At 40.7% G+C, this 26,313-nt stretch overlaps 1 protein-coding gene across 3 annotated transcripts in view; it reads left to right on the top strand.

The window, feature by feature from the left end:
• Window positions 1-23,453, top strand: part of LOC106611317 (metabotropic glutamate receptor 1) — a 46,904-nt gene extending 23,451 nt beyond the window's left edge. For 2 of the 3 annotated variants that reach the window (XM_045723668.1, XM_014211372.2), the window contains exons 4-10: window positions 9,903-10,138; window positions 14,857-15,103; window positions 16,527-16,695; window positions 17,136-17,262; window positions 18,783-19,171; window positions 19,667-20,193; window positions 20,890-23,453. In XM_045723668.1, the coding sequence (XP_045579624.1) occupies window positions 9,903-10,138; window positions 14,857-15,103; window positions 16,527-16,695; window positions 17,136-17,262; window positions 18,783-19,171; window positions 19,667-20,193; window positions 20,890-21,877 (2,683 nt within the window). In that variant the 3' untranslated portion in view covers window positions 21,878-23,453. The remainder of the gene's footprint in view (window positions 1-9,902; window positions 10,139-14,856; window positions 15,104-16,526; window positions 16,696-17,135; window positions 17,263-18,782; window positions 19,172-19,666; window positions 20,194-20,889) is intronic. The other variant, XM_045723669.1, reaches the window with a different exon arrangement.
• Window positions 23,454-26,313: the final 2,860 nt, after the last annotated feature.

The raw sequence follows: 26,313 nt of genomic DNA, 5'->3' as shown, positions 1-26,313 counted from the left end.
ACTAACTAAGTAATTCACAGAAATGCATAACAAACAGTAGCTATGGTTACAAGGAAATGATAGGAGAATGTGCCCTAGTGGGCTAAACCGGCATGGCGGCTTGTTACACAAAAGGTTGATAAGAGTTGATAATTATAACAATTGAAATGCTAATCCTTTGCACATGAACGCTCACTCATTCGGGAACAATTGCAATCAATATATATATATATTTATGCTCAGTGTGTCGTCGGGATCTTTGTTGAAAAGTTCGTTCTGTTGGAGAGTTTTGTCCTCGCGTTCTCTCTGTCTCTCTCTCTCGCTCTCTCTCGGTTAGAATGGATATTTCAAAGTGACATTCATTAATGTCGTTATAGGACATATGTTTCGTCGGTCTTCGCGTTCAAAGATACCGAATTCCTAGCTGCAGACTAGTAATTAATATGAAAGACTTATTAAAGTCTTATTATTCTGTCGGTATCAATAGTCTAAGAGTTTAACCTCTATGGGCTAGGCGGGACGAATTCGTCCCACCTACGTAACAGCCAGTCTAATCCAGTGGCGCGATTTTTGAATCGTTTGAAATACTATTACTTCAATTTCTCAAACATATGACTATTTTACAGCTATTTAAAGACAAGACTCTCGTTTATCTAACCACACTGTCCGATTTCAAAAAGGCTTTACAACGAAAGCAAAACATTAGATTATGTCAGGAGAGTGCCCAGCCAGAAATAATCAGACACCCATTTTTCAAGCTAGCATATAATGTCACCAAAAACCCAAACCACAGCTAAATGCAGCACTAACCTTTTATGATCTTCATCAGATGACACACCTAGGACATTATGTTATACAATACATGCATGTCTGTTCAATCAAGTTCATATTTATATCAAAAAACAGCTTTTTACATTAGCATGTGACGTTCAGAAAAAGCATACCCCCGCAAACTTCCGGGGAATTTACTAACAGTTTGCTAAATTACTCACGATAAACATTCACAAAAAGCATAACAATTATTTTAAGAATTATAGATACATTACTCCTCTATGCACTCGATATGTCCGATTTTAAAATAGCTATTCGGATGAAGCACATTTTGCAATATTCTAAGTACATAGCCCAGCCATCACGGCTAGCTATTTAGACACCCGGCAAGATTAGCCTTCACCATAATCACATTTCCTATAAGAAAAATGTTCTTACCTTTCCTGTTCTTCGTCAGAATGCACTCCCAGGACTTCTACTTCAATAACAAATGTAGGTTTGGTCCCAAATAATCCATAGTTATAGCCAAATAGCGTCGTTTTGTTCGTGCGTTCTAGACACTATCAGAATGGCAATCCACGGTCGCGCGCATGGCGCATGGCGTGACAAAAAATGTCTAAATATTCCATTACCGTACTTCGAAGCATGTCAACCGCTGTTTAAAACCAATTTTTATGCCATTTATCTCGTAGAAAAGCGATAATATTCCGACCGGGAATCTGCAATAAACTAAACAGCCGAATTAAAATACTCCACGGGGGCTAATCGCGCACGCGCCTCATTCCATTGTCACCTAATGGGACACTTGAATAAGGTGATAATCTGTTTCAGCCTGAGGCTGCCTCGTCAACCTTCATGATTTTCCCGGCTTCTGAGAGCCTATTGGAGCCCTGGGAATTGTCACGTTACAGCTAAGATCCTTACTCTTCAATAAACAGATGCAAGACGCACGACTCCTTGTCAGACAGGCCACTTCCTGCATGAAACCTTGTCAGGTTTTTGCCTGCCATAGGGGTTCTGTTATACTCACAGACACCATTCAAACAGTTTTAGAAACTTTAGGGTGTTTTCTATCCAAACCTGAACAATAATATGCATATTCTAGCTTCTGAGTTGGTGTAGGAGGCAGTTAAAAATGGGCACATATTTTTTCCAAAATTCTCAATACTGCCCCCTAGCCCAAACAGGTTAACCACGTGGTATGGTTAAAGTTCAGAACGAGGAATGCATGGTCAAACCTTGGCCCTCTCGTTATCGAGGTAAGCTGGTCTCCAACGTTTAGCCACTCGTAATGGAGGTAAGCTCGGTCTGGTGATAGAAACCCTGGGTTGGGGTTATATTCGGAATAACAGAAAAAGGCTGTCTCATGACGCCAGGTCCCGTCTGTTCATGGGGGCGTGCCAATGACTTGGTGAAACTTTAAACAGAAATAAAATTCTCTCACATTAACATCTTACAAGCATCCCAACATATTCCAAATAGCTTTATCCTTATTAATTCATTTTATACAACCATTAGATGTAAGTCTCACAACTGAGGCTATTATATAAACAGCGCCATGGTAATGTGGCCGTATTGTCTCTCATGAGTTTCACAAAATTGTACCAAACGGACCAGTTCGTAGCTGGATACTTCACCGATCTTTTATACCTTCTCCAGAACATAAATGTAATTCGGTTCTCCAGTCCTGTGAGGTGGAAGAATTCCTGGGTTCTTTCTATGAAACCCACTCTGTCTCAAAACTGTGGCCATGAGGTAGGACATTCTTTTAGGAATTTACTACAGCTCTCACAGAGCCTGGGTAGGGGGGGGGGGTAGGGGGATGGTGCATAGAAACCCAAAGAGGGCAACATCAAGACACCGGAGTACTTTCTTCCATATGTTTGGGGAGTCTCCCACATGCCTTTTGGTGCTTGCTTATTTCTTTCTTTAAGCAATGGCTTTTTTTCTGGCCACTCTTCCGTAAAGCCCAGCTCTGTGGAGTGTACGGCTTAAAGTGGTCCTATGGACAGATACTCCAATCTCCGCTGTGGAGCTTTGCAGCTCCTTCAGGGTTATCTTTGGTCTCTTTGTTGTCTCTTTGATTAATGCCCTCCTTGCCTGTTTCGTGAGTTTTGGTGGGCGGCCCTCTCTTGGCAGGTAGGTCTTCCCTGTGGCTCAGTTGGTAGAGCATGGTGTGTGCAACGCCAGGGTTGTGGGTTCGATTCCCACGCGGGGCCAGTATGAAATGAGATGTATGAAATGTATGTATTCACTACTGTAAGTCGCTCTGGATAAGAGTGTCTGCTAGATGACTAAAATGTTGTGGTGCCATTTTCTTTCCATTTTTTAATAATGGATTTAATGGTGCTCCGTGGGATGTTCAAAGGTTTGGATATTTTTTTATAACCCAACCCTGATCTGTACTTCTCCACAACTTTGTCCCTGACCTGTTTGGAGAGCTCCTTGGACTTCATGGGGTCGCTTGCTTGGTGGTGCCCCTTGCTTAGTGGTGTTGCAGACTCTAGGGCCTTTCAGAACAGGTATATATATACTGAGATCATGTGACAGATCATGTGACACTTAGATTGCACACAGGTGGACTTTATTTAACTAATTATATGACTTCTGGAGGTATTTGGTTGCGCCAGATCTTATTTAGGGGCTTCATAGCAAAGGGGGTGAATACATATGCACGCACCACTTTTCTGGGTTTTTTTGTATAATTTTTTTTAAACAAGTAATTTTCTGTCATTTCACTTCACCAATTTGGATGATTTTGTGCATGTCCATTTCATGAAATCCAAATAAAAATACATTTAAATTACAGGTTGTAATGCAACAAAATAGGAAAAACAGTAAAGTCGAGTAGAGTACAGTATAGGTGAGTAGAGTATAGTAGAGTACTGTCGAGTAGAGTACAGTACAATACAGCAGTGTGCAGTAGATTGCAGTTGAGTAGAGTACAGTAAAGTCGAGTAGAGTTCAGTATAGTTGAGTAGAGTACAGTACAGTAGAGCAGAGTACAGTACGGTACCATACAGTACAGTACATAACAGTAGAGTAGAGTACAGTAGAGTAAAGTAGAGTACAGTATAGGAGAGTACAGTATAGTAGTGTACGGTACAATCGAGTACAGTACAGTACAGTAGAGTGGAGTTCTGTACAGTGCATTTAAGTAGAGTACAGTATAGTAGAGTGTAGTAGAATACAGTACAGTAGAGTACAGCACAGTACAGTACAGTAGAGTACAATAAAGTAGAGTACAGTACAGTAGAATACAGTAGAGTAAAGTACAGTATAGTAGAGTACAGTCCAGTATAGTTGAGTATATTACAATAGAGTACAGTAGAGAACAGTACAATATAGTACAGTAGACTACAGTAGATTACATTTACATTTTAGTCATTTAGCAGACGCTCTTATCCAGAGCGACTTACAGTAGTGAACGCATACATTTCAGACATTTCATACATTTTTTTCCCCGTACTGGTCCCCCGTGGGAATCAAACCCACAACCCTGGCGTTGCAAACACCATGCTCTACCAACTGAGCCACGCTGAGCCACACGGGAGTGCAGTCGGGTAGAGTACAGTGCAGTCGAGTAGAGTAGAGTACAGTACAGTAGAATGCAGTAGAGTGCAGTACAGTAGAGTACAAAACAGTAGAGTACAGTACAGTACAGTACAGTAGATTAGACTACAGTAGAGTACAGTACAGGATAGTACAGTACAGTATAGTAGAGTCAAGTACAGTTGAGTAGAGTACAGGATAGTACAGTACAGTATAGTAGAGTCAAGTACAGTTGAGTAGAGTACAGTCGAGTAGAGAACAGAACAGTTTAGTAGCGTACAGTACAGTCGAGTAGAGTGCAGTAAAGTACAGTAGACTACAGTAGAGAAGATTAGAGTAAAGTAGAGTAGATTACATTAGAGTAGAGTAGAGTACAGTACATTACAATAGAGTACAGTAGAGTGCAGTAGAGTACGTTATAGTACCGGACAGTGGAGTACTGTAGAGTGTACTAGAGTACAGTACAGTATAGTAGAGTACCTTAGAGTACAGTACAGTACAGTAGAGTACAATACAGTAGAACATAGTACAGTACAGTATAGGAGCATAGAGTAAAGTACAGTAGTGTAGAGTACAGTAAAGTAGAGCATAGAACAGTTTAGTAGAGTACAGTACAGTCGAGTAGAGTACAGTAAAGTACAGTAGAGTAGAGTAGATTAGAGTAAAGTACAGCAGAGTAGAGTACATTAGAGTACAATAGAGTAGAGTACAGTACAGTAGAGTACAGTACATTACAATAGTAATAGTGGAGTGGAGTGCAGTAGGGCGTAGTAGAGCACAGTACAGCAGAGTAGAGTAAAGTAGACTACAGTAGAGTACAGTACAGTAGGGTATAGGACAGTATAGGAGAGTACAGAACAGTTTTGTAGAGTACAGTACAGTACAGTAGGCTACAGTACAGTATAGTAGAGTACAGTATATTATAGTACAGTACAGTGCAGTAGAGCACAGTACAGTTGAGTAGAGTACATTGCAGTCGAGTAGAGTACAGTACAGTCGAGTTCAGTAGAGTGCAGTACAGTAGAGTACAGTAGAGTAGAGTACAGTAGAGTACAGTATAGTAGAGAAGAGTTAAGTACAGTACAGTAGAGTAGAATACAGTAGAGTACAGCATAGTAGAGTACAGTATAGTAGAGTACCATACAGTATAGTAGAGTATAGCACAGTACACTTGAGTAGAGTACAGTACAGTTGAGTACAGTAGAGTACAGTATGGTAGAAGACAGTAGAGTCAATAAGAGTTGAGTAGAGTAGAGTACAGTACAGTAGAGTAAAGTAGAGTACAGTAGCGTAGAGTAGAGTTCTGTACAGTAGAGTGGTGAAAAAGTACAGTACAATAGGGTACAGTAGAGTGCAGTAAAGTACAGTAGAGTACAGGACAGTTGAGTACAGTAGAGTACAGTATGGTAGAAGACAGTAGAGTCAATTTGAGTAGAGTAAGTACGTACAGTAGATAATAAGTACAGTAGCGTAGAGTAGAGTTCTGTACAGTAGAGGTAAAAGAGTATAGGTAAGTAGAGTGCAGTAAAGTACAGTAGAGTACAGGACAGTGGAGTACTGTAGAGTGTACTAGAGTACAGTACAGTAGAGTACAGTACAGTACAGTAGAGTGGAGTGCATTAGAGTACAGTAGAGTACTGTAGAGTAGAGTACAGTAGAGTACAGTATAGTATAGTACAGTACAGTGCAGTAGAGTACAGTACAGTTGAGTAGAGTACAGTGCAGTACAGTAGAGTACAGTACAGTGGAGTGGAGTACAGTATAGTAGAGTACATCACAGTAGAGTGCAGTACAGTAGAGTACAGTAGAGTACAGTGGAGTAGAGTACAGTAGAGTAGAGTACAGTAGAGTACAGTAGAGTAGAGTATATTACAGTACAGTGCAGTAAAGCACAGTACAGTTGAGTAGAGTACAGTATAGTAGAGTACATCACAGTAGAGTAGAGTACTGTACAGTAGAGCTCAGTAGAGTGCAGTACAGTAGAGTACATTGCAGTAGAGTAGAGTACAGTAGAGTAGAGTACAGTAGAGTACGGGACAGTAGAGTACAGTATAGTAGAGTACCATACAGTACAGTAGAGTAGAGCACAGTACAGTTGAGTAGAGCACAGTATAGTTGAGTAGTGTACAGTGCAATCGAGTGGAGTAGAGTACAGTATAGTAGAGTACATCACAGTAGAGTACTGTACAGTAGAGTACAGTAGAGTGCAGTACAGTAGAGTGCAGTACAGTAGAGTAGAGTACAGTAGAGTAGAGAAGAGTTAATTAGAGTACCGTAGAGTAGAGTACAGTAGAGTAGAGTACCATACAGTACAGTAGAGTAGAGCACAGTACAGTTGAGTAGATCACAGTACAGTTGAGTAGAGTACAGTGGAGTCTAGTAGAGTAGCGTACAGTATAGTAGAATACAGTACAGTCAAGTAGAGTAGAGTACAGTAGATTAGAGTAAATAGAGTAGAGTACAGTAGAGTAGATCAGAGTAAAGTACAGTAGAGTAGAGCACATTAGAGTACAGTACAGTAGAGTACAGTACAGGACAGTGGAGTACTGTAGAGTGTACTAGAGTATAGTACAGTAGAGTAGTGTATAATACAATAGAGTACAGTAGAGTAGATTAGAGTACAATACAGTTGAGTAGATTAGAGTACAGTACAGTTGAGTAGATTTGAGTACAGTACAGTTGAGTAGATTTGAGTACAGTACAGTTGAGTAGAGTACAGTACTCTGGACCAGGTATTCCCAAACTGGGGTACCCACAACGCCGTAGGGCTACATCAATAACAACACAATGTCAAATACAGGTAGCTCAGTCAAATAATTAATATCCAATCACATTAACCGTTACTCTCTCGCAGAAATTCCACTAACGGTCTGTATGTAGCCAAACGTGGCTGCTGCTCATGTTGGTATCTGTACTGATGGCGCAAAACCCATGACAGGGAGCAAGGCCCCTGAACTCTCGTGTATTTTCTGCACTATGCAATGATATGGGCAGCGACCATGTAACGCTTTTACAACATACAGAAAGTATTGACACGTTTTTTTTTAATTGAGAGACGAGCTTAAAGTTTTCTTTACTGACCATAATTTTCACTTGTCTGACCGCTTACATGATGACGAATTTCTCACACGACTGACCTATCTGAGTGATGTTTTTTCTCACCTGAATGATCTGAATAAAGGATTACAGGGACTCTCCGCAACTATATTCAATCTGCGGGACAAAATTGAGGCTATGATTAAGCCTCCAGTCCACTTACCGATATCTGAACAAGAGAGCCTCATTGAAATTGCAACAAGCTGTTGTGTGAAAATTGAATTGCCAGATTTCTGGATTGTGCTGCGCTCAGAGTATGATGCCTTGGCAAATCGCGCTGTTAAGACACTGATGCCCTTTGCAACCATGTACCTATGCGAGAGTAGATTCTCGGCCCTCACCAGCATGAAAACTAAATACAGGCACAGACTTTGTGTGGAAAATGATTTAAGACTGAGACTCTCTCCAATACAACCCAACATTGCAGTTATGTCACACCCTTCTCATTAACCTGTGCTGAGTTATTCACAATTTTCGATGAACAAATAAGGTTTTATATGTAAGATGGTTAAATAAAGAGCAGAATGATTGATTAGTATTATTATTTGTGCCCTGGTCCTATAAGAGCTCTTTGTCACTTCCCACGAGCCGGTTGTGACAAAAACTCACACGCATTCTTATGTTTAATAAATGTATTGTATAGTGTATGTGTGGCAGGCTTACAATGATGGCAAAAAACATCATTTGAGAGTGCGCTGACCCTGGTGCTAGAGAGGGTACACAGCTGGAGGTTGAATGTTTGAAGGGGTACGGGACTATAAAAAGTTTGGGAACCACTGCTCTAGAGTACAATAGATTATAGTACAGTACAGTAGAGTGCAGTAGATTAGAGTGTAGAGTACAGTACAGTGTAGTAGAGTACATTAGAGTAGAATACATTACAGTATTGTATAGTATAGTAGAGTAGAGTAGAGTAGAGTAGAGTAGAGTAGAGTAGAGTAGAGTAGAGTACAGTACAGTACAGTACAATAGAGTACAGTACAGTAGAGTAGATTAAAGTAGAGTACAGTACAGTATAGTACAGTACTGTAGAGTACTGTAGAGTACAGTACAGTAGAGTAGCGGAGAGTACAGTAGAGTAGACTATAGTACAGTGCTGTACAGTACAGTACAGTAGAGGGGAGTAGAATAGAGTACAGTAGAGTAGACTACAGTAGAGCACAGTAGAGTATCGAAGAGTAGAGCACAGTAGAGTATCCATTTTTTGCACTCTACATGTGTGTGTGGTCTCTCTAGGAGACAAGAGGCCTTTTCTAAATACCAGAGGGCTCTTTCATTGAATGCTGACATGACATTTGTCATTGTCTTTGATTTGGGTGTATTGGGTTCCTTGCGTCTATGTAAAGGTTAGACAATACAACAATTCTATGTGTCCCACATCGAAGTGATTTGGCCTCGTTGAGTGTGTTTTGTTCCTACTATGGTTTGTGTGATGACTTCTATGTGCTGACGTCAGAGCAGCAAGTTCTTGGCACATAGTGTGTGTGTAGTGCTGTGAAACAGATGGCTATATACTGGTGATGTTGCCATGCTGGAGAAGGGAGGAGGACATTCATTCAATTGTTACATTTTTGTATCATTAGCATATTCACCTGGCAAGGCTGCAAGGAGTGTAGTTCTAAGTATTACAGATGTCGGATCTTAATTTGATCACTAATTTGATCACACTTCCTACGAATTTAGGAAATGGAAACTTGAGTTTTAAAAAGGCTCCTAAAGTTTGTAATTTCCACTTTGAAATTTCAGACTTGATTTTCCCTAACAAAAAATGTATCATCCCCTACAAAAATGTCCATTAATTATAATCCACATAATAATTCACATTTCCTGTTGCTGCAGGATTATTTTACTGCTATAGCAACTGGCTCAAATTAAGATCCTACATCTGTATGATACTGATTCAGCTGTCCTGTCCCCTATAGTGATGGCTGGGCAGACAGATATAAGGTGGTGGAAGTCTTCGAGCAAGAGGCTATGATGATGTTACTGTGATGTTATTGTGTCCCTAAACTATGACATGAGTGCACGCAACACAGAGGCTATATTCATTAACTTTACTTCTGTTATGCTCTGCAATATTCTTTGTTTGGGACACAGTTTTCCTAGACAGAGAATCTCATAGGTTATATTGGCCCTGTCTTGCTGACCACTTTATGAGGCGCTTGCTACTTGGCAAGCACTTTACTTGTCCCAGAAGGTAAGAGTAGTAACACCCAGACTTCAATTCTCTTTCTCTTGCGGTTTTGTCACACCATAGCTTCAGCTTTTGTTGTGACGCTTGAATATGCTGTCTTGCCACATCCCTCAGACTCTACGACTTGTGTCTCTTCGATGTAGGCAAAGAAAAAACGTTTGTCTCAGTCCCTGACAGATTCATGTAAAACCATTCCAAACATATTTTTTAGGATCCCATTGAAACGCTCTAAAGGACCATCCATTTAAGGGTGGTAAAGAGTTGTCCTAACAGTGATGTTACTACAATGCTACTGTGTCTCTCTCCACAGTGATGGCTGGGCAGATAGAGATGAGGTGGTTGAGGGCTATGAACAGGAGGCTGTGGGCGGGATCACTGTGAAGCTACAGTCGGAGGAGGTCACGTCTTTTGATGATTACTTCCTGAAGCTTCGCCTCCACACCAACACCAGGAACCCGTGGTTCCCTGAGTTCTGGCAGTACAGGTTCCAGTGCCGCATCCCAGGGCACCCGCTGGAGAACATGAACTACATAAAAAACTGCTCAGGTAGATATGATAGTGTATAATAATGGTTTCTTCAGAAGGGTTGATGACTTACATTGTAAACTAACATGGTATACTTGATGTTGTCTCAATAACTACGTTAAGATTTTTAGATTTGATATCATTTTGGTATTTTTGTTTCAAAAGTCTAGAAGCTTCATGAAACTCGAACGAATATATATTTCTTCTATTATGCGTACTTTAGGGTGGACATTTCTGTGCGTCTACTGGAGCCATACAATAATATTATGTTTTGTTTTTTTATTTCTGAAACATTCTCCTGGCCAACCAAAGATGATCTAGGTAAATTGAATTATCATAGCACATTTGATCTCACAATTTTTTTTTTATAATCAAGATTAATTAATTAGCTAAAGCTATATTGATCACTTGAAACAATGCTCAGAAAGCATGTTTTCAAAATGTTTTTTTGTTGTTGCATTTTTATATTCCTTTTGAGCTAGCTGTATATTTACTTTTTTAACCCAAGCTTGTCGAGTCGGGTACAAATCTAGTCATGAATTCTATAGAAATTACTTATTTTTGTTGTCAAAAACAATGTATTGAAGGTAAACGTATATATACACTGCATGCAACAGTATAGATTAAAAAATATATATTTAGCATGAATTTACATTTCTCTTTTACATGTCCTGTTTCCTTGGTCAATCTGCTGTTGCTATTTTTTTCCAATCTATATCCAACTTGTTTTGACAAGAAAGACTCCTCTTCCACCTCATTTCACAAATCAAGCTCTAAGTTTCTCTACTTCCTATGTATGAGAGGGATATTGATCATGTGTGATAATCAGAGACAGCGTTATAGTCTGCTGTTGAGTCACATCTATTGTTTCTTTGCATAGAGCTCCAAGATGGTGAGTGTGTATTTTATCTGAATGATCTCGTAAAGCACGTCACTCTGGCAATATACATAGAGGTCCACTGATATTGTGATTTATCAAGAGACAACTCTAGGATTTGTTTGATGGGAAGTTATTACCCTTTGTGGTTTAGACGGTTTTTCCTAGGCTGCATGGAGACCAAATCAGAGTCATAGCAACCCTGAAATTCAACCCTACCAATGTATATCTGTTGACCTCTACTATATAAGGCTATTGGGGTGGTTTTATGCATTGCAGTGAGATCACAACAACTGGTTTTGAGATTGCTGTATAAAACATAGCCCAATAACATTTGAAAGCATTAGATGAGATGCCAACTGGCTGGTCTGCCTTGTAGAACCACATGCTGCATGATCCTATATGGACCTCGGCCCAATACGTTAAGACACCGTGGTGTTAGAATGGATGCCAGTGTGTACATACAGTACACACACTTAAGTAGTAGGTTTCATGACATTACAAGATTTATCAGTAGGATGAGATGAGGACAAAAAAAGATGATCAATTGTTCAGTTGGTAGAGCATGAGGCTTGCAACACCAAGACAGGGGGGTTGTTTCCCGGGACAACCCATACGTAAAATGTATGCATGCATGACCGTCAGTTGCTTTGGATAAAAGCATCTGTTAAATGGCATATATTGTTATTACTATTATCTTATATTAAACTAAACATGGTCAACAGCTGATATACTTGAAAAGTGAAATAGTAGTGATTATCTGTATGCTTGTAACGTACTACTTTATCAAGAGTGAAAAGTTAGTGAAGTAAGTAAGGGTCAAACTCAAGGACTCATTCTAAATGGGGCACCATCAGGTATATAACTGAATATAACTCTCACTCTGCCTGCCACTATCCAGTACAACCCTATCCAATCTATCGTTGGTGTATTTGTTAGTACTTGTATCACTCAGTGAGCTGATTGATTTAAAAAAAGAACACAAGCCCGACTACAAACAAACACATCTGAATACCGAGCAATCACTGCAGAACTGTTGGATTTACAAATTGATATGAACACAATTGTTTATTTGATGCTTAATGTTGATCACTTTCTGTACCGGATACTGTTATTAACATTGAGATATTGTAGTATAAGATCACCAACGGGATGTGCTACTTATACTGCTTCTAGCTTGCTTAACGCTTGTTAATCCATTAGGGTGGCCCTGGACCTATTGTATATTGTTCTCTTCAAATACTATACCTTTTGTAAATCATCAAAGTGTTACCCTGCAGTCTCCATCTTTTAACATATGGCAGAATACGGTTTCATTCACGAGCCCTGTATTTCTGGCAAACAAAGGATACAAATGGATCGAGGGAGGAAGGAATACATTAGAATAATAGATTTTCTTCCTCTGTCAATTAATTATAATATCACCATTATTTATACCTAATTGAAGGGCGACTTGCAAATACAAAACTTTTGGTGGCTCCATGGTAACAGGAATTCTTTGATGCCATAATATAATGCCTGCTCTTTGATGCCCTAAACCACAAAACAGTACAGAACAGTACAGAACAGAACAGTACAGAACAGTACAGAACAGAACAGTACAGAACAGTACGGAACAGAACAGTACAGAACAGTACAGAACCGTACAGAACAGAACAGAACAGAAGAACAGTACAGAACAGAACAGTACAGAACAGTACAGAACAGAAGAACAGTACAGAACAGTACAGAACAGAACAGAAGAAAAGTACAGAACAGAACAGAAGAACAGTACAGAACAGAACAGAAGAACAGTACAGAACAGAACAGAAGAACAGTACAGAACAGAAGAACAGTACAGAACAGTACAGAACAGAACAGAAGAGCAGTACAGAACAGCAGAGAACAGTACAGAAGAGAACAGTACAGAACAGAAGAACAGGACAGAAGAGAACAGTACAGAACAAAACAGAAGAACAGTACAGAACAGAACAGAAAAACAGTACAGAACAGTACAGAACAGAACAGAAGGACAGTACAGAACAGAAGAGAACAGTACAGAATAGAACAGAAGAAGAGCACAGAACAGAACAGAAGAGAGCAGTACAGAACAGAACAGTACAGAACAGAACAGTACAGAACAGAACAGTACAGAATAGAACAGAAGAAGAGTACAGAACAGAACAACAGTACAGAACAGAACAGAACAGTACAGAACAGAACAGTACAGAACAGAACAGTACAGAACAGAACAGTACAGAACAGAACAGAAGAACAGGACAGAAGAGAACAGTACAGAACAGAACAGAAGAACAGTACAGAACAGAACAGAAGAACAGTACAGAACAGGACAGAAGAGAAGAGAACAGTACAGAACAGAAGAACAGTACAGAACAGAAGAGAAGAACAGTACAGAACAGAAGAGAAGAACAGTACAGAACAGAAGAGAACAGTACAGAACAGCAGAGAACAGTACAGAACATTACAGAAGAGAACAGTACCGTACAGAACAGAACAGAACAGAACAGAACAGTACCGTACAGAACAGAACAGAACAGAACAGTACAGTACAGTACAGTACAGTACAGTACAGAAGAGAAGAGAACAGAAGATAACAGTTCAGAACAGCAGAGAACAGTACAGAACAGCAGAGAACAGTACAGTACAGAACAGAACAGAAGAGAACAGAACAGTACAGAACAGAACAGAACAGAACAGAAGAGAACAGAACAGAACAGAAGAGAACATTAGAGAACAGAACAGAAGAGAACAGTACAGAACAGAACAGTACAGAACAGAACAGTACAGAACAATACAGAACAGAAGAGAACAGTACAGGACAGAACAGAACAGAACAGAACAGTAGAGAACAGAACAGAACAGAAGAGAACAGTACAGAACAGAACAGTACAGAACAGAACAGAACAGTACAGAACAGAAGAGAACAGTACAGGACAGAACAGAACAGAACAGAACAGTAGAGAACAGAACAGAACAGAAGAGAACATTAGAGAACAGAACAGAAGAGAACAGTACAGAACAGAACAGTACAGAACAGAACTACAGAACAATACAGAACAGAACAGAACAGTACAGAACAGCAGAGAAGAGAACTGTACAGAATAGTTCAGAACAGTACAGAACAGAACAGTACAGAAGAGAACAGTACAGAACAGAAGAGAACAGTACAGGACAGAACAGAACAGAAGAGAACATTAGAGAACAGAACAGAAGAGAACAGTACAGAACAGAACAGTACAGAACAGAAGAGAACAGTACAGGACAGAACAGAACAGAAGAGAACATTAGAGAACAGAACAGAAGAGAACAGTACAGAACAGAACAGTACAGAACAGAACAGTACAGAACAATACAGAACAGAACAGAACAGTACAGAACAGCAGAGAAGAGAACTGTACAGAATAGTTCAGAACAGTACAGAACAGAACAGTACAGAACAGAACAGTACAGAACAGCAGAGAACAGTACAGAACAGAAGAGAACAGAACAGTACAGTGCAGAAGAGAACAGAACAGAACAGTGTGTCCTTCTGATGCCCATAGCCTAAAATTATCGAAAGTTAATGTGGATCCATATAAACAAATTTGCCCAAGAATAATAATAAGCATGTGTCTTTGGACAACCTATACTTCTTTTGCAATATGTCAGTCTGTATTATGCTGCCAAAAATGTGATAATAGAAAAATATGATTGTTTATTTCATATTCAGCTATGAATATCTATTCCACTTTGTATTGCATAGCATTGTAGCGTTATATTATTGTTGTATAATGGTTGCAGCACTGAAACATGTAGCACTTTCTTTCTTTCCATTACAGGAAAACAATCCATCCCTAATCTTCATTTCATGTTTTAATTACAGGTTACGAAAGTCTGGAGGACAACTATGTCCAGGACAGTAAGATGGGGTTTGTCATCAACGCTATCTACGCCATGGCTCAGGGTCTGCATGACATGCACAGCCACCTCTGCCCCGGCCATGTGGGACTGTGTGAGGCCATGGACCCCATCGATGGAAGCCAGCTGTTGGAGTTCCTCCTGAGGACCTCCTTCACTGGGGTGTCTGGAGAAGACGTGTGGTTCGATGAGAATGGGGACACGCCTGGCAGGTAGGTGTAGCCCAGGTGATTTGGAGTCACGTTCTCGTGGTGGCATAGCCCTGTCATAAGACGTAGAACCAGTGTGGCCCCGGCTTAAGATGGGATTTCCTCTTGATCTAATGGTTAAGAAGTTGGTGCCTTAGAGCGAGATGACTGCACTAGAATCCGACCAGTACAGCAACTCTTTGTATTCAACACAAATCCCCTGACAGTGACAATACTGTTGCAGATGATTAGAAAGATGTTCCCAGAAGCTCATTATGGATCAATTCTACTGAAACATATCAAATACATGTACTTGTCAACTTTGTAAGAAGAGAAGCTCCTTCATATATATATTTATCCCAAAGTTCATTTTAGGGAGATAAAACAACATCTCATGGCAGAATAGGGACTGTGAAATGACACACACACACACACACACACACACACACACACACACACACACACACACACACACACACACACACACACACACACACACACTCTCTATCACACTCTAACACACACACACACACACACACACACACACACACACACACACACACACACACACACACACACACACACACACACACACACACACACACACACACACACACACACACACACACACACACACACACACACACACACACACACACACACACACACACACACACACACACACACACACACACACTCTCTATCACACTCTAACACACACACACACACACACACACACACACACACACACACACACACACACTCTATCACACTCTAACACACACTCTACACATGTATTATTCTTTAGTTGTATTGTTTGTATATCGTTGTACTTGAAGTTTGTGTGACTGCCCTTGTCTATCAGTGTTTTGTTACATGTCATGTTATATGTTCTTTGTGAGGACCCCAGGAAGAACAGCTGCTGCTTCGGCAAAAGCTGATGGGAATCCGAATAAACCAATAAACCAAAGTCCCCTGACCATTAATATAATTTAATCTGTTGCATTCCCTTTCACAATGAAAATAAGTCTATGTACACTTGAATCAAATGCAAGTTTCAAATTTTATGTGCTAAGATATTTTATATGCGCTAAGATATTTTATATGTGCTAAGATATTGTATATGTGCTAAGATATTTTATATGTGCTGAGATATTTTATATGTGCTAAGATATTTTATATGTGCTAAGATATTTTATATGTGCTAAGATATTTTATATGCACTAAGATATTTTATATGTGCTAAGATATTTTATATGTGCTAAGATATTTTATATGCACTAAGATATTTTATATGCACTAAGATATTTTATATGTGCTAAGATATTTTATATGTGCTAAGATATTTTATATGCACTAAGATATTTTATATGCACTAAGATATTTTATATGTGCTAAGCTTTGTCAACAACGATCTTCATCAAATCACCTGTCCCTCCTCTGTTAGGTATGAAATAATGAACCTCCAGTATGTGGAGCCTGGTGCTTTCGACTACATCAACGTGGGTTCGTGGCACGAGGGTCAGCTCAGCATCGATGACTACATGATGCAGATAAACCGCAGTGACATGGTCCGCTCCGTCTGCAGTGAGCCCTGCTCCAAGGGAGAGATCAAGGTGCGGGTCAATAGCACATACAGTACACACACACACACACACACTGATGCTACTGAACCGTATTATTCATGTATCCATTGACTTTCATTAACACTAGGACGCCCACTGGCATTTGATTTGGTAATTAAAATCAATCTGTCTTTGTGAAAGCTTGTGTTAGCCCAACTAACACATCAGCAATCTGCAATAACCTTTCAGTTTGCAGATCTGTAAGGTGTAAGAAATATGGTTGACTCTCCACCACTACCCTGATTATACCTATACAGGCCCTGCAGGGCCTTTGGGAAGGGTAGGGGTAGGGGTAGGGAGTGAACTGGGAGCGGCTGTATGAGTTAGGGGAGTAAGTAGAGCGGCTACACTAACAGTGTTATCTCATCCTGTCTGTCGGTGTTTTTAATGATCTAATACATACAATCACTCAATGTGTTTGATGGATACAGGTGATCAGGAAGGGAGAGGTGAGCTGTTGCTGGATCTGTACGCCCTGTAAAGACAACGAGATCGTCCAGGATGAGTTCACCTGCAGGACCTGCGAGCTGGGCTGGTGGCCGGACCCCGAACTGGAAGGTACAGCCATTCTCTCTTCCATATCTACAGAATTGTGGCTAAATGGGAACAAACGAAAGGGTGCAAAACAGTGCCATCATGCTGTTGTTTTTGTTAGGAGGGTATGCTGTTATATATATACACAGCTAATGAGGGCCAAAATACACCTGGTTACAGTACATCAGAGGATTCTATGCCATATATTATCATCTACCATTGTATATATCTTGTGTATTATTACCTGACATTATAGTAGGCCTACAGCCTATTGTCTATTTGCAGTGAATATTTAGATGGAGTTCCTTGCTCACGTGTTTCGCTTTGCCTTTCTGTTCAGCTGTATAATAGCATAATATTTTCGAGATCAGAGCAGATATCTCATTCACAGGGGAAGCTCCATTCCCCCAGGGGTTATTACGCCGTTATGTTGACGTTCAGTTCCCTAAAACCTTCACAGGACAACAGTTAGTTTCAGCACAACAGAGTTTATTCATCCATAATGGTTAGTAGCAGCAGTATATCACCCACCTGTCCTATACTGCTGTCCTATTTTCAGAGGTGTCCCTATGGCTCCAGAGCACCATTAATCATGTTCAACGTGTTGCAGACAGCCCTACTTCTCTCTTGCTGCTGATGCTTACCCGTTCTACTTTCAAAAGGGCTTTCAAGCTGCTTCAGACGCTCTCCTTTAAATTCATTCACATTTCTTACTTTTAGGCCAGAGTCATTAGACATGAAACGACAATACTGACCCAAAAATAATTGCGAACAGCTTTGTGAAAATAAATATTTTGTTTAGATAGCAATTATTTTAACTATCATAACACAAACTACTTAATGACCTTATTTGATTATTTCGTTTTTGCAGTTTGATGTTGATATAAAATTGGTCAGTGAAATATTTGGCATCAGTTAGGTGTGTCTGTGAATGGATACTGTTGTGATGTTGGATGCTTGGACCAGTGGTATGTTGCAGTGATTTAATGAGTCCTGCTGCAGTCCTGTCCTTCCCCCTTCCCTCCCATGGTTATGCTCTGTACTCCAGCCTGTCTCTTCCTCCCCTCCCCATGGCTAGCTGTGCCGTGCACTAGCCCTCCCTAAGTAGAGAGGGGGTTTATTTATAGTTGAGCTGAAAACCTACTTTAATTCTTGGTGTGTTTTCAAACTGGAGGCAGCGGTCACACAGGCTCGTTGGTGGTTGATTTGGTGAAAGTGAAATTCTATAGACTACCCATGTTTAATGAATAATATTCTGGGAAGCATTCATTCTGGGCAACTGGGCAGCATTCTAATTTCGACCCACTATTGGTTTCTACCTTTGTGATTTTGAGTTATTTTCCTAATATTGAATTATTAAGAAGTGTCAGGTAAGACATACTTTGAAAGATATTGGACTAGGACCTAGGTTAAATCAACCAATCAACCCATCGACGAATCAACCCATTCGCCTATTACATTAGAGTCTTTGTCCTTTGTTTCTAGTGAAACCTCTTCAGAGAAAGGTCTCACACATTTTCTCTTTATCTGTGTCTTCTCCCCAGGTTGTGAGCCCATCACCTTGCGGTACCTGGAGTGGGGGAACCCAGAGTCCATCGTCCAGGTGGTGTTTGCCTGTTTGGGCATTCTAGTCACCTCCTTCGTCACTTTCATCTTTGTCTTGTTCCGAGACACGCCCGTGGTCAAGTCCTCCAGCCGCGAGCTCTGCTACATCATCCTGGCCGGCATCTTCCTGGGCTACATCTGCCCCTTTACCCTGATCGCCCGGCCCACCGTGGCCTCCTGTTACCTGCAGCGCCTCCTAGTGGGCCTCTCGGCCTCCATGTGCTACTCAGCGTTAGTCACCAAGACCAACCGCATCGCACGCATCCTGGCAGGCAGCAAGAAGAAGATCTGTACCAGGAAGCCGCGTTTTATGAGCGCCTGGGCCCAGGTGATTATATAGATTTATTCCTTAGTCTCTTTTTTTGTATTAATCTGTTCGGTTTTGATTTTGGAAGCGTTCGAAATGGCACCATATTCCCTACACAGTACACTACTTTTGACCAGGGCCTTCTCAGGGCTCTAGGGCATGCTCAGGGCTCTGGTAAAAAGTACATTACATTTACATTTAAGTCATTTAGCAGACGCCCTTATCCAGAGCGACTTACAAATTGGTGCATTCACCTTATGATATCCAGTGGAACAACCACTTTACAATAGTGCATCTAAATCTTTTAAGGGGGGGGGGTTAGAAGGATTACTTTATCCTATCCTAGGTATTCCTTAAAGAGGTGGGGTTTCAGGTGTCTCCGGAATGTGGTGATTGATAGAATACTACAAGGAATATAATGTTATTTCAGACGCATCATTTTTTTTGTCTTTGGTGTGTCTGTGATCTTGAAAAACGTCATATAAAACCTGTCTTCTTCTTATTTTGTATAATCAGCTGGTGATCGCCGGCCTCCTAGTCAGTGTCCAGCTCACCCTGGAGGTTACTCTGATCATCCTGGAGCCGCCCATGCCCGTCAAGTCCTACCCCAGCATCAGGGAGGTGTACCTCATCTGTAACACCAGTACACTGGGCATGGTGGCGCCGCTGGGCTACAACGGCCTGCTCATCCTGAGCTGCACCTACTACGCCTTCAAAACGCGCAACGTCCCGGCCAACTTCAACGAGGCCAAGTACATCGCCTTCACCATGTACACCACCTGTATCATCTGGCTGGCGTTTGTCCCCATCTACTTCGGCTCCAACTATAAGATCATCACCACGTCGTTCTCCGTGAGCCTGAGCGTCACCGTGGCGTTGGGCTGTATGTTCTCGCCCAAGATGTACATCATCCTCGCCAAGCCGGAGCGTAACGTGCGCAGCGCGTTCACCACCTCGGATGCCGTGCGCATGCACGTGGGCGACGGCACCTGCCGGAGCAACAGCCTGCTCAACATGTTCCAACGGAAGAAGAACTCTGAGAAGTAGGTTGATGTAATCCTGGGTCCATATTCACAAAGAGTATCAGAGTAGGAGTGCTGATTTAGGATCAGTTTAGCCTTTTATATCATAATGAATAAGATTACACGGACAGGTGGGACCTGATCCTAAATCAGAATTCGTACTCTGAGACACTTTGAGAGTACAGACCTTTCTCCTGAGGTACCACTGGGATGCTGATTTTTGTCTTACAGTAATTAACTCTCAGATTCTTTGTCCCACATGGCACCCTATACCCTATGTAGGTTAGTTCTCTACTTTTGACCAGGCCCCAAAGGTATTGCACTATGTAAGGAATATGGTGCCATTTGGGACACAGAGAGAGTATATTATGCCAGATCCAGGTCAAATGCTCAATTAAAAAACACCTTAACATTTGATCTGTTGCTGAATATAATGAAAACCAGCATACACATAAGTACTATCAGGATACACTGTACCACAGCATAATGGTTTATAGTATATTGGAAATACATTCATCTGAATATATAAATAAAGATATACAATCCTCAGTAAGGTATAGTTCAACCCAAAACGTCACCATCAACATAGAATTGATCTGATTTTAACGTTCATTTAAAAATAAAATGTATTTTTACATGAACCAGAAATGCTGTTGTTGTCTTCACTTTTCTGAGTTCCTGTGAAAGAGCTAACAGCCATCTTTATTCTGTTTATAGTTCTAATGGAAAGTCTGTGTCATGGTCTGAACCAGGTGCAAGACATCATCCTCCAAAAGGGGAGCACAATTGGCACAGACTGTCTGTGCACGTGAAGAGACAGGAAGCAGGATGCTCCAATCAGATGGCTGTCATCAGACCCTTAACTAACACCTACCATAACACAGGCAGCAGCATGGCCATGGAGTTCTCTGACCTCAGCACCAAAACTCTGTACAACGTAGCCGAGGAGGACGAGTGCGACCTAGTCAGATACAACCCTCCCCTTAGTCCGCACATGATGGCCCACGGGCAGATAATGCCCTCCATCAGTGGGCCGATGAAAGAGGTGGATGAGGTGGTTGAATATTATCCCCCTGTTGAGCACATGCCCCTGCCACAGAGCAGAGTGATCCCCCAACAGAGGGTCATCACGGACCACCTACTGTTACAGTACAACAGTGATTTCATCATCCCTGAGCTCAATGATATGGACATGATCAGTCTGCCCGGCCCTGGCCCTATGGCTGGTGGGGGCGGTGGTGGTTTTGGGGGCCGGTCTGGGAGCAGTCATGGCAGGCCTGTGTACCACCAGGCTCATCTCATCCAGCAGCATGCAATCCTGCCCCTGCAACTAGACCTTGGCCCCTTTGATGACGAGGAACCCACCTCCACCCTAGAGATAGAAGAGGAGATTGAAGAGATTGAAGAGATTGAGGAGATTGAGGAGGAGGAGGTAGAGGAGGAGGAGGAACAGTTTGGCCTCCTCCATGGATATATGTATGACAACGGCCTGATTCACGAAGAAGAAGAGGACGACGTTGTTCAGATCAAATCAGCCATGGAGGATTCTATGGCCCTGATGCCCCCCTCTCCGTTCCGTGATACAGCGAGCATGGGGAGCCCTTTTCACAACACCTCACCCGTGTCCGAGTCCATATTGTGCACCCCTCCGAACTATGCCTCCGTCATTCTGAAGGACTACAAAGAAAGCTCCTCAACTCTGTGAACATGTACTGTAGATATAGTAGAATAATATAGAGCCATTTTGTAGCTGATGACTTGTAGCATATTGTTTGTGTTCCATTTAATGACCAGTAAGAAATGGCAACAATGTCTTGAATAAGTTATTGAGTGGCTGACTGGACTATATTGGTTGACTCATGAAATCTACGAGCAAAAGTGTTTGTGCTTACATGGACAAAAGTGAGCAAAAACACACAAGGCACACTTTTAAAAATGTATTTTTGTTGTATAGCAAATATCATGGAGAAAAGACAAAGATTTAACCATCGCAAAATGCATTTCCATGTTTATGCAAGAGATGAAAAGCTTTGAACTTGCTCTAGGCTTTGTGCTTATTAGGAAAACAAAAAGATAAGATAGTCCTACCTATTGAAGTAATTTAAGTAGAAGTTATTCAGGGTACAATACAGTGTAAATTTCAGCATCATCAGGTATTACAATAATGATTGTGTTTGTTGCTTGTTTTTATAAAGGCAAACTTCCACCGCTTGAAATTAGATGGTTTATCAATTATAATGCTACCAGACTATCCCACATGTAGTTCACACAAATATTTGTATAAATGATATATGCGCTGTGTAGGCCTGTGTTTACTAATAGAACAATAACCTGTAAATGTAAAATATTCTAGATTAATGTGTTTTGTTGTTTTGCTCATATCAAGTGTGTGTTATATTTTGAAAAAAAGAACAAAGATTATTACCGCATCTGTCCTCATCAGATAACGTCAGAATGAACTTATGATACTGATACAATACCTACTGTAAGAATGTAGCAAACAAAACCAGAAGGATTTTCAAGTGCCATGTATCCTGTATGCTTCCATTTACACAAGATATATATATATTTTTTTATGTCTCTCATTTCAATTGCAAGTTTGTATATTTTATAAACAGCCCTCTAAACCCATACTTGCAACAGTTTCTATTTAAGCAATAAGGCCCGAAGGGGTGTGGTATAGGCCAATATACCACAAACCCCAGAGGAGCCTTATTGCTATTATAAACTGGTTACCAACCTAATTAGAAGAGTAAAAATAAACGTTTTGTCATACCTGTGGTTTACGGTCTAATATACCACAGCTTTCAGCCAATCAGCATTCAGGGCTCAAACCACCCAGTTTAGAATATAATATGATTGCCAAAAATGTAATAGATTGTCATTTGAATGTCATTTGAATGTCATTTGTTTTGTGAATGAACTGTATGTAGTATCCATCCTATTTTGGTAACGATTCAGATTAGTTTACTAAAGGCATTACTATGTAAAGTTTATTTAACAATTTATAAATGTGTTGTTTATTGTGACTGTTGGGTTTGTACAACATTATTCTTACTTTTCACAATTGTTAAGATCTCACTATATACAATGTAATAAACAATGGGTATTATCATCAGTAATATGAATAGGCTGTTTGATAGAAATGGCTTCATAGAGTTGAGTAGGTGTTCTGTTTAAAACATGTATCCGATATAGCAGTGCAGAACAAAGTCATTGTCGTTTAGATTCTGAAGGATATATGTTTTGTTAGAATAAATTAAATCTTTTTTTTTCACGTGTACCGTGTCATTCATTCATGACGCCTGTCTGTATTGGTCACATGCAGCAAAAAGAAAGTATAGCCATTCTCTGGTTTATATCACGAGCCTACAACAAGCCTGATGTTGCAGTAGATTTTTGAACATGGCAGGGGGTTTAGTATATGCACAGAGTACACGTTAAAAGTGGTCATTGGAGAGCGAGGAGTTGGAAAAACCAGCTTCGTCTTGCGTTACGTCCACATGCGCTTCAAGGAACGGAGTTGACTTCGCGTTGAAAACGACTGAATAGGACGACGAGACCGTGCTGAGACTTTAGCTTTGGGATGTAAAGAAAGAAGGTTTATAGGACACACACAGCTGAAATATTATCAACAGATGTTTCCAGTTTCTTTTCTCACTCATAAAACAATTATGCCTAGAAAGAGCAATAAGATTATCGAACTAACTCAATAAATCCGATTTGAGTGAATGTTCAAGAGCACATATATTTATTTCACTGTGGAATTGGTTGACAATATGATAATCTTCACAGTTCTGTGTTTCTCTGCTTTGGATAAATCAAATCAAATGTTATTGGTCACATACACATATTTAGCAGATGTTATTGCCGGTGTAGCAAAATGCTTGTGTTCCTAGCTCCAACAGTGCAGTAATATCTAACAATTCACACATGTCTAAAAGTAAAAGAATGGAATTAAGAAATATATAAATATTAGGACGAGCAATGTCGGAGTGGAATTGACTAAAATACAGTGAAATACAGTATGTAAACATTATTAAGGTGAACAGTGTTCCATCATTAAAGTGACCAGTGATTCCATGTCTATGTACATAGGTCAGCCTCTAAGGTGCAGGTTTGAGTAACCGCAGTGCTCTCCAGAGAGTAGTGAGGTCTGCACAAAGCATCACCGGGGGCAAACTACCTGCCCTCCAGGACACCTACAGCACCCGATGTCACAGGAAGGCCAAAAAGATCATCAAGGACATCAACCACCCGAGCCACTGCCTGTTCACCCCGCTACCATCCAGAAGGCGAGGTCAGTACAGGTGCATCAAAGCTGGGACCGAGAGACTGAAAACAGCTTCTATCTCAAGGCCATCGGACTGTTAAACACCCATCACTAACTCAGAGAGGCTGCTGCCTACATACAGACTTGAAATAATTACCCACTTTAATAAATCGATCACTAGTCATTTTAATAATGCCACTTGAATAATGTTTACATATCTTGCATTACTCATCTCATATGTATATACTGTATTTTATATGATCTATTGCATCTTGCCTATGCCGCTCGGTCAATGCTCATCCATATATTCATACAGTGCCTTGCGAAAGTATTCGGCCCCCTTGAACTTTTTGACCTTTTGCCACATTTCAGGCTTCAAACATAAAGATATAAAACTGTAATTTTTTGTGAAGAATCAACAACAAGTGGGACACAATTATGAACTGGAACGAAATTTATTGGATATTTCAAACTTTTTTAACAAATAAAAACTGAAAAATTGGCCGTGCAAAATTATTCAGCCCCTTTACTTTCAGTGCAGCAAACTCTCTCCAGAAGTTCAGTGAGGATCTCTGAATGATCCAATGTTGACCTAAATGACTAATGATGATAAATAGAATCCACCTGTGTGTAATCAAGTCTCCGTATAAATGCACCTGCTCTGTGATAGTCTCAGAGGTCCGTTTAAAGTGCAGAGAGCATCATGAAGAACAAGGAACACACCAGGCAGGTCCGAGATACTGTTGTGGAGAAGTTTAAAGCCGGATTTGGATACAAAACGATTTCCCAAGCTTTAAACATCCCAAGGAGCACTGTGCAAGCGATAATATTGAAATGGAAAGAGTATCAGACCACTGGAAATCTACGAAGACCCGGCCGTCCCTCTAAACTTTCAGCTCATACAAGGAGAAGACTGATCAGAGATGCAGCCAAGAGGCCCATGATCACTCTGGATGAACTGCAGAGATCTACAGCTGAGGTGGGAGACTCTGTCCATAGGACAACAATCAGTCGTATACTGCACAAATCTGGCCTTTATGGAAGAGTGGCAAGAAGAAAGCCATTTCTTAAAGATATCCATAAAATGTGTTGTTTAAAGTTTGCCACTAGCCACCTGGGAGACACACCAAACATGTGGAAGAAGGTGCTCTGGTCAGATGAAACCAAAATCGAACTTTTGGCAACAATGCAAAACGTTATGTTTGGCGTAAAAGCAACACAGCTCATCACCCTGAACACACCATCCCCACTGTCAAACATGGTGGTGGCAGCATCATGGTTTGGGCCTGCTTTTCTTCAGCAGGGGCAGGGAAGATGGTTAAAATTGATGGGAAGATGGATGGAGCCAAATACAGGACCATTCTGGAAGAAAACCTGCAAAAGACCTGAGACTGGGACGGAGATTTGTCTTCCAACAAGACAATGATCCAAAACATAAAGCAAAATCTACAATGGAATGGTTCACAAATAAACATATCCAGGTGTTAGAATGGCCAAGTCAAATACCCCAAGTAGACATACCCCAAGTAGACATACCCCAAGCGACTTACAGCTGTAATCGCAGCAAAAGGTGGCGCTACAAAGTATTAACTTAAGGGGGCTGAATAATTTTGCACGCCCAATTTTTCAGTTTTTTATTTGTTAAAAAAGTTTGAAATATCCAATAAATTTCGTTCCACTTCATGATTCTGTCCCACTTGTTGTTGATTCTTCACAAAAAATTACAGTTTTATATCTTTATGTTTGAAGCCTGAAATGTGGCAAAAGGTCGAAAAGTTCAAGGGGGCCGAATACTTTCGCAAGGCACTGTATGTATATATTCTTATTCCATCCCTTTACTTAGATTTGTGTGTATTAGGTAGTTGTTG

Source organism: Salmo salar, chromosome ssa09 (genome assembly GCF_905237065.1).
Source record: "Salmo salar chromosome ssa09, Ssal_v3.1, whole genome shotgun sequence".
NCBI classification, from domain to species: domain Eukaryota; kingdom Metazoa; phylum Chordata; class Actinopteri; order Salmoniformes; family Salmonidae; genus Salmo; species Salmo salar.
This window is presented reverse-complemented; position numbering and strand designations above follow the sequence as displayed.